The sequence below is a fragment of the Geospiza fortis genome, unplaced genomic scaffold (assembly GCF_000277835.1).
Source record: "Geospiza fortis unplaced genomic scaffold, GeoFor_1.0 scaffold40, whole genome shotgun sequence".
Taxonomy (NCBI): domain Eukaryota; kingdom Metazoa; phylum Chordata; class Aves; order Passeriformes; family Thraupidae; genus Geospiza; species Geospiza fortis.
The window spans coordinates 11307277-11316901 of record NW_005054297.1 but is presented as its reverse complement, the minus strand read 5'-3'; the positions used below and the strand labels follow the sequence as shown (position 1 = coordinate 11316901).

Genomic DNA, 9625 nt, shown 5'->3' with positions numbered 1-9625 from the left:
CGGCGGCGCCCCGTCTGCAGGTCTCCATCTCTGCCAGTGTAGGTTTATCACCCCTCCGTCTCCACCATCGCCAAAAAAACCCAAAAAGTGTCCTTAGCCGAAAATTCGCTGTGGTTCTGCTGCTGTCCGTGGCTCCCTGCTCTTGAGAGCATCCCCGTGTTCCCAGCGTAAAATTGCTGGGATTTTATGAAACCAGCCTAAAGCCGCGCAGTCTGTCCTGCTTTTCAAGGCACGCTTTTCCTTCTCGGGAATGTGTGCTAACTCTCGGGTGTGTGCGAATAGCGTTTCCTCGGCAAAGGTGAGTTTGACTTGTCATGGCTCAGCTGTCCAGGGAGATGGAGCGGCACAGGCAGCACACGGTGATGATCATCACTTTCTTTCTTCTTTAGTGGGACAAACCTGGTTGAGTACTTTAATTCATATCTGTTTTGAAATCAGCCGCTCATATGGGGTCAGCTAAAAGTAGTGTGGTCTGTCATACCGGTGACCCTAGGCTTCTGAGAACTGTGTTGTTTCTGGCTAATGCTGAGCCCACCCGGACCTGGGAAGAGTAACGCATCCCAAACTGGGGAAAGAGCCTCAGTCTTTCTGGAGTAATTACCAGACTGTTAAGCAGAAATTAATGGAAAAAATGAGTTTCACTTAAATGCAAGAGATGCTTGTATACTTCTAGCAACCAAGCTTGTTTTCTGGATAGTCATGTTAAAAGTTGATACAATTGCACTCAAAGCCTTTTAAATTTTTGTTTAAATTTATGTGGCAAAGAAAAAATGTGGTATCATATTTTTTCCTGTGAACTGTAAACATTTCAAATATCTCTAATGCTTTAATGGTTTTTTGGTTTTTTTGCAGATAATAAACTTACTGAAGCATTGTTAAGGAGCTAGAATGAGAGTGAAAGGAGCTTTAATAATTTAGTCCCAGTTAGGTATTTTGGTTATAGAAACATGGGATTATTCTGGGTCTTGTTTTTCAAGTTGTAGGCATTCAGCTGGTCATAAGAAACAGGAATTAATCTTGGTATATAGGTATTTCCTCTTTTCTGACGGTAATGACGAAAATAATGAAGTTCAAAATGGCTTGTTCTCATCTTGTTTTAGCTTTTCCTGTTAATAGCTTGAAATTAGTCTGTGGATTTTGATAAATATTTTGACTATAATCTATCATTTGGATTCTGTAGCTTTTCTCTTGATTGTCCAGCTTGAACTAGGTATGCTAATACAAGTCATTGGTATGGAAGATGATTTTTTAATCTCCTCTGTAATCTAAGAGTTTTGCAACTAATGTGGTGCTTATTTTTAAAACTTCAACATTTTCTCCAGGTTTAAGTTTGTTTTATCATACAAGTTCTTCACTGCCATAATGAGGCTAGTAATTCTTGAAGATTATGATCAGGCTAGTGAATGGGCAGCCAAATACATCTGTAATCGTATTATCCAGTTCAAGCCAAGTCAAGGAAGATATTTCACCCTTGGTCTACCAACAGGCAAGTTTTATTCAATGTCTTTGTAAATAACTAAGCCTGGAACAATGTTTGTATCACTGGCAGCAGATACAGTATTTAAAAGAACATAAGTATTTTTGGTAATTTTCTAACTTTTTTTTTTAATATTAATTTGATTTCTGTGCAAAGTTGTGATAGTTTGAGAAACTGATAAATACTAAATGAGAAACAGCAGATTGCTTGTATGTTGAAAAGCATTGTAGCAAAATTTGACTGTGAAGACATTTAAATACACTGAAAATGTGCAAATACACAGAACAGTAGAAAAACTTTATTTAACAGGAAGCACACCTTTGGGATGCTACAGAAAGCTGATAGAATATCACAAAAATGGAGATCTCTCTTTCAAATACGTAAAGACTTTCAACATGGATGAGTATGTAGGTAAGATGTGCTATTATTTGAGAACATCCTGTAGTGGGTTTTTTCCTTATAAAAATTATTAAATATTTTGTCAAAGTACCAGGTTAGTCTAGTATATTTGTATTCCTATATCAGACTGGTGTCCCAGCATTCTTCTGTTCCTTTATCTACAAAAATGCAAAAATAAACACCGGGCTAAATCCAGTGGTTCACAGTACTTCCGTAGAATTATGTTGTCATGTAATATTAGGACTGCATTTCTGTTGAAGACTTTACACTCTGGGATAAGATGTATGTGGAGGGAGTGTAAACCAGTCACCTTGTGCCAACAGGAAACCTGTCTTCTTGATGTAGTTTCAAATCTTTATTTGAAAGATTTATTTGACTCAGGTTTGCTTTGCATGCCCTACATCTGATACATACACACTAGAATTAAGGCTAAATACAGACTTGAATTAAGGCTGTTTGGTTAAATCTTGTCATATGGTAATTTCCCTATAAATCATTTCAGGGCTTCCCAGAAATCATCCAGAGAGCTACCACTCCTATATGTGGAATAACTTCTTTAAGCATATTGACATAGATCCGAATAACGCACATATCCTTGATGGGAATGCACCAGACTTACAGGCGGAATGTGATGCATTTGAAAAGAAAATTGAAGAAGCAGGGGGGATTGATCTGTTTGTTGGAGGTATGAAGAAATGCTCTATGGTTAGTTACAATTCAAGTACATACACCAATTCTTTAATCGCTATTTTCATAACTTGACTAAAACACAAATTTTTCAATTATTGTGTAAGAAAGTTCTGTGACTAACAAAGAATCAGTATAAATTTCAAAAGAGAATGGTTGGTGTCCAAGTTTCTAATGACTTAAGTAAGTTTTTATTGAAAATGGGGAAGCAAGAGGAAAGGATGAGCCCTTTTTTATTAATTTACAATGTTTGAGGATATATGTTGACTCTCAGGTCTGGAATGATTTATTTTTTTTAACTTTGAAAAGGCATTGGTCCAGATGGCCACATTGCATTCAATGAACCCGGATCAAGTTTGTCTTCAAGAACAAGATTAAAGACTTTAGCAATGGACACCATTTTGGCAAATGCTAAATACTTTGATGGAGACTTATCTAAAGTACCAACTATGGCGCTAACAGTTGGTGTGGGTACAGTGATGGATGCTAGAGAAGTAAGAACTCATTTAGTTCTAGTTGCATGTGTGTTTTCAAGATTAGTTGGTATTGATACTGGGATTAAAAGTAAAGAGACCTTTGTTTTGCAGGTGATGATTCTTATAACAGGTGCACACAAGGCTTTTGCATTGTACAAAGCAATTGAAGAAGGAGTCAATCATATGTGGACAGTTTCTGCTTTCCAGCAACACCCTCGCACTATCTTTGTGTGTGATGAAGATGCTACTTTAGAACTAAGAGTTAAAACTGTGAAGTACTTTAAAGGTGAGCACTGAATCACAGGTCATGTGTTTATGCAAAACCGACAGCTTTGAAATTATACTGATTTAAACCTGAGCCTTCCAACACTTTGCAGTCACTAATGTATAATGCTATATAGTCAAAATATAAATATTAATTTATTTCTTGTGTTTGGAAAATTGCCAGGAGGCATAACTTGTGCTACCTACATTCCAGAAAATATACTTGGGAAGAGTATTTCCTTTGCTTCCAGTTTAAACAATAGTTTAGTAATCTTTAACTTTAAACAGCAGTAATCTGGTGTTCCAGAATACTGGTCTTAAGTTTACTAGAAAGTTTACCTTAAAAAAAATCTTAATACATTTATTAATCCTGATACATTTCCATGCTGCTTTTGCTACGTGCTGTAATGTGATGTCTAGTAAACTGCAATACAGACTTTGAAGCCACCTGGGAACATTTTTCATGTGCAATTAGCATAACAATGTATCCTGGCTTTGAAAACATTGCACCATTTTACTTGTGTGTTTTTTGTATTTGTAGTAGGTATATTGGGGCAAACTTAAAGTAAGTCAGGATATTTGATAGTAGTTGAGACTTCCTAGACTGAATTCTGTTTGACTGAGACAGTAGAAGCTGAGAAAAGTAGTTTTCTCCTGACTGTACTAGCACAGCACATGCAATTGTGTGACTCAGTTGTTGTTCTCACTAGCATGGGTACCTGTAGTAGCTGAGGTATCAGAGATCAAGATTGTAATTTATTAAATCCTTTTTTAGAGCATTATATTACCAGAGCTCATATATGTATTGGATTGCAGTTTGGACACTTCTATGATATTTATCCTGATACCTCTTGTGGCCAGCTTGTTAATTATGAATTTTTCAGTATGCTGTTCTCTGCTATGTATTTGTGGGGTAGGAGGGAGGGTTAGTCTTCTCTTGTATCACACTGCTAGATAGCACTTATTGTTGTTTTCAAAGATAATTTTCTCTAACTGCTTGGATAAGTTTTAAACATTATCCTGTATTTTATATAAGCAGAGGCTTTGCTTGGGAAATACAAACGTAATGTAGAATCACTAAATATAAATTACACTGAACATTGCTTTAAAAAATATCAAGGGCTAGAATTTATGAATGTGTGCTATTGTGTCACTGTATTTAATTACCCTGTAATACACAGCAATAGAACTTTTAAAGAGATGGTTTACTTTAAACTTAATTAATTTTGCCTGCTCTCAAATCAGTGAGATTTTTCCCCCTTGTAAGATGGAGAAGTCAGTGTGGGTCAAATTTGGAATTATTTCTGAAACTTGATCTTCAGGTTAGACTTCTTAGGGAAGCTAGGTAGTTCTTAATAGTGGTATTTATAGTAGTGATTTATGGAGATTTTTCACCACTTAAAACTTTCAATATGAAACTGCTTTTTTTTTTGTTTTATAATCAAGTACCACACTGGCTGGTAAACAGATTAACCTATTCAATTTTTTCTAACTTTCTGAAAACCTATAATAGGCTAAAATTAACAAGTGTGCTTATGGTCCTACTTGCAACCTTCTTGAAGAATGAAACAGAAAATGAATTTTGAGTTTACTGATTTATCTGCAGATAAGTTAGTTCAGGATAGGTTTTTCCATACTTACGCATGCTCCTCTTAAAACTGCGTGCAGAAATCTGTTTATTCAAAGCATACTTGAATATCCAGTGGGACTTTCCTTTGAAATAATTGTTTTGGCATCTACCAAGTCTGGTTAAATATTCTTCATTAAGTATGACAGAAGCTATGCTTTGTAACCATTTTTCATGCATCTAGGAAGTAGATAATTATTTCATTTCCCCTTTTTAGAAGAGGAAAATATTAGTAGGAAGTTAAATGTTTTAAGGCTCAAAACATGTTTCTGGTTTACATAGTGTATGCAGCTTTTACTCTTTTATGTCATTTGACTTTTATGTCAAATGTATACTCAAGTTTTTGTCACTGTTAAACTGAAAAAATATTACACTTGATCTAACATCTGTATTTTATATTACATAATCACATAGTGATTAGTAATAGATGCTGCATAAGATGCCTTTTTTTATGGTCACCTACAGTAATGACCTTAGATTGTATAGTTAACACAAATTTCATGTTGCTGCAGTGACACTAAGGCTGCCACCAGCTGCATCATGTAGCAAAGGTATTTGAATATTCTTTACCATAGATAATAAATATGCAGTAATGTGAGATTTCTTTCATGGTTTTTAAGAAAATTACTTTTAGTGTTGCATATTTTAATTTTAGAAGTTAAGTCTTTAGTTCAATACTAAAATGGACTTTTACTTTGCGGATTGTGAACACTGATCATTACTGTTATTAGTCCACTAGGTGAAATGAGGTATAACCTGCCAGTGATCCAATGTCACACATACCTAGATGTAGGTAACATTTTTACTAAGTTATAGCAAAGTTAAGAAGGAAGCATCATTTTTTTATTAATTGCACTTCAGCATTTATCACAATTACAGTAGTTCAAGAGTAAAAAAATTAACCCCCTAATCACAGCTATGAAGGACTTGTATATGACAAGAAAAAGCCCAGCTACAACAGAAAACAGTTGAACTGCTGAAATTGAGTCTGCACTAAGAGTCTGGAGAATTTAATTTGATTTTGCCTGTCTAGGACCACAAGTACATGATTATTACAAAGACAGTATTACCACAATGCTAGAACATTTCAAAAGAACTCAAGCTGTCAACGTCTCACTATGTGTGCATCGAATTTTTATGGCAAATTGTGATGTGAGGGAATTACATTGCTGTTACACAGTTTTTAATACATGAAGATATATTCAGTTCATTTGGAAGTATTCCAGATGTGGGTTTTGGGTCTGTTATTAGAGAACTGTCTGGTCCCTGCTCAGCTGATACTGAATATGTCATTAGTATGCAAGTGATACAGGAATATATCTGCTGTCTCTGACTCTGAACTACTTTAAATAGCCATTTTTGTTCTCTTCAATGAATTATTTAAAATGTATACTTTGAAGCAAATTCCAAATAAAAATGTGGATAGAAGAAATGTTAACAAAGTATAACTAATGTAAAGCTGGCATTGTTGCTTTCCCCCCAAGGTTTAATGCATGTGCACAATAAGCTTGTGGACCCACTGTACAGTATGAAAGAAAACTGAAAGAAGACTGAAGAGGAACTCCATGTGGGTCAGCAGCAACAGTTTTAGGTAGCAGATGAGTTCACTGCTATGCAATATGCTGAAAACTGTTTAAAATGGGAAATCCTAGGTACTGTATTTTTAAAAAGGTCCAATATCTGTACATTCACATTCCATCTGTTTGCTGTGTTGTGCATTTTGCTTTAATATTTGGAGCTCCGCTGTTGGTACATCACTAAATGGAAAGAAACAAACTTGGGAGAGACTGCACGTTATGTAGAGAGGGGAAAAGCAGAGCACTTACTCTAGCACAGCAATGTATTGCATCTGCCTCATGTTAGAGATGATGACACTTCATTTCCCACAATTCTTAATTTTTGGCTTGGTTAGTGTAACTGCATTTTGCATTTGTGTCTCTAGGTGGAATGGTTTTGGCCTTTGCTATTACTACGGACTTGTAATAGTTGTACAATTTCTACTATGAAATGTTCTGTTTACATATATCTAATGTACACTGAGCTTTTGCACTTGGTTGCCTTAAATTTGTCTTAAACAGTTTTTGGGCATCTCAAGTCCTGCTGTATATTTTGGGCAAATGAAGATACAAAAACAGTGCCTAAAAATGCACCAAATTCTTCAAAGTTACAACTTGCTCCATGGATAAAAATATTAAACTTCTACAATAGCACTTTTTCCTCTCATGTACTTCAAATTACTTTAGGATTTTATATTTTTGGTAATCAAGCTTTATACATAAGGAAGAAATCTCAACCTACCTTTCTGGAGGTAGCTGGTCAATTATATAACTGATGTTACAATTAAATGCCTGAAAAGAGCTTAATTTACAGGACTATAATGTCTGCAAATGATCATTTAAAGCCAACTGTTAATCACTTTTTCATTGTATCATTATAAACATTGAGCTGTTACAAGGAATGTTATTTCCTACTTTGAATATAAGTAAAACTTAAATATAAATCTCTTCGTTTCAAAGTTGTTTCATTTCTAATAAAAATTGTCATGAGTAAATAGTTCAGAATTTCAGGGAGTGATTAGGCACCAAAGGAGAAAGATAAGAGTTTACTGATGAAGACTTTTTTTGGGAAAGCCCTTGTTGAAAATACTCACTGCAAGAAAGTACAACTAACCATAACTTCAACAATTCAACTTTTCACCCAAATGGCAGGCATGTAGTCTTTATTACAATATCACATTATCTCCCCAGGGATGTGGCAGGCTCACCTTTCATCTAGGTGACTTTTCTAGACTCATCTAGGCTCACCTTTCTCATAAATGGTCTTACAGAGTCCTTTCAAATCTGGACTGTTCTCTGATTCTGTGAAATTACAAAAGAATGGAAGAATCTGTCTACAGCAGTGTAGGAAGCCAGGCCTAGTGTTTCAATTCTCAACAGTACATTGAACATCCACATATTTAAGAAAGGTTTTCAGCTTTAAGGCTCAGTTTATGCACATGTATTTTTGAAGCGTAATGCAACATTGTGGGGAAAAATGTTGAAAAGACTGCCTTTCAGAAGAATGCTGTTACAGGTAATGTATGACTCAAAATGCAATGTTAGGTTTGCCATTAGACTTTACATCTAAGCAAGTTTATAAACAATTCTATTACAAAAGCATGAAACTAAAAGTAGTAATTAATTTAGGTTAGTATTAATGAAATTGAATACAGGTTTCATCTTGATGATCATTATCCTTCATGTGCCAAAATGCAGAATGCTATTTAAACAATATTCTTGTTCTTTATTCCAGCACACCTTTCAGTCATGTGCCTCGCTCGGCACCCTTAGTCACTAAAGCCCTCTGTGTTGTCAAGATGTGCCAGATCACAGAATTAATATATTTTTTTCATTTTTAACTACTCGACCTTCTGTAAAACACAGGCCAGTTTAAATACCGGTACAGCAGAACCTGTCTGTCCTTGGATCTGGGACTATTATTGCCTCTTTTAATGCACAACTTTTGTTGTTCTCCAGCTTGTTTCTCTTGTTACACTATTTTTTTTAAATTTTGAGTGCTATATTATGTAATTTTTTAAGTACTACCATACTCTTTCTGTTATTTCATTCCTTAAGATACTTCCAATTTCATTTTATGAAATATCATTTCTTCAGGAGAATACCTTCCAAACTTGTCCACTACTTTAGTGGACAAGTCAACCCTTTAAGATGCATAAGATTTAACCTGTTACTCTGCAGTAATGGCAAAGCAAGCATTTTCAAGTTCAGGAGGCCTTAAAAGTAAATTGTAAGTTAGCCTAGCAGATCAAGGTTACCATTTTATTCTTTTTCTCATTTTAAGGTCTTTCCAAAGGAAAGGGGGAATCAAAAGTAACTAGATAGAATCAGGTACATTTGTGTCAAAAACTAGTACCTCGTGTACTTTACAGGTACTGACCAGTTTAATTTAAAGTTCTTGTTCTGAAAAGTGATATGTGTACAAGTCCTCTCAGAATTAAGACTATAATTTGTAATTTTTTTCTGCCTCATGTGACTATAGTAAAGCTAAAACAGATTCTCAAGGCAGCTCTATCCATCTATGTAACTCATTTAATTAGGTAACATACCCTTGATGTGTCTGTCACTCAGCAAGGATATTATTTACTGTTTGGACAATCTCTAGCTCACCTTCAGTTTCTGCCTTATTCCTCAATACAGAATCACTGCTTGTAGGTCTGGTTCAAGGACTGGGGAGGACCTCATTTTAGCTCCTTTGCTCCTAGCCTGTATCCCTGCAGCTGTAGTTCCTTACATGCTAGCTTTTATAGGGGAGGAATAATAAGTGTGTTAGGGAGCCTTTATCCACAGCATCCTTCCTTTCTTCAGTGTCAGTAGCAGCAGCTTAGGTACCTTTATTTAAGGTACAGATACCTTGTTCACATCCAGATCTTTGGTTTTTCAGTGCACCTGAAACAGCTTCAAATAAAAAAAACCCCAAAACACACCACAACCACAACCAAACAGAAAAAAGCCCAAACAAAGCATTAATGTATCAGAACTCCCTCTCCCCTTTTTCTACACTCTGAAACTAATACAGGTTGAAAGGGAACGTGTCCTGTTCCATTCCATCCCTCCAAAGATTTTCCCAATTCCTCCTTATACACAGGCTGAAATAAAACTAGTTTATGATTAAAGTGTAGGTACAAGCCTAAATTTA

General features: G+C 35.4%; 1 protein-coding gene across 2 annotated transcripts; it reads left to right on the top strand.

Moving 5' to 3' along the window:
- Positions 1–34: 34 nt before the first annotated feature.
- Positions 35–7430, top strand: GNPDA2 (glucosamine-6-phosphate deaminase 2). 2 transcript variants are annotated; one of them, XM_005415477.3, is made up of 7 exons: positions 38–298; positions 1323–1486; positions 1787–1888; positions 2379–2561; positions 2873–3057; positions 3151–3325; positions 6415–7428. In XM_005415477.3, the coding sequence occupies exons 2-7, from the start codon at positions 1363–1365 to the stop codon at positions 6471–6473; spliced, it is 828 nt and encodes a 275-aa protein (XP_005415534.1). In that variant the 5' UTR covers positions 38–298; positions 1323–1362; the 3' UTR covers positions 6474–7428. The 2 variants fall into 2 exon arrangements, with proteins under 2 accessions (XP_030913994.1, XP_005415534.1); XM_031058134.1 differs by having other exon boundaries at positions 35–298; positions 2873–3325; positions 6415–7430.
- The last annotated feature ends 2195 nt before the right edge of the window (positions 7431–9625 follow it).

Excerpts from the sequence above, each read along its gene's own strand:
- GNPDA2 (XM_031058134.1), top strand. The coding sequence starts at position 1,363 with ATGAGGCTAGTAATTCTTGAAGATTATGATCAGGCTAGTGAATGGGCA. Across the intron at positions 1,889-2,378 it reads CAACATGGATGAGTATGTAG|GGCTTCCCAGAAATCATCCA; the intron begins GTAAGATGTGCT and ends AAATCATTTCAG. Across the intron at positions 3,326-6,414 it reads AACTGTGAAGTACTTTAAAG|GTTTAATGCATGTGCACAAT; the intron begins GTGAGCACTGAA and ends TTTCCCCCCAAG.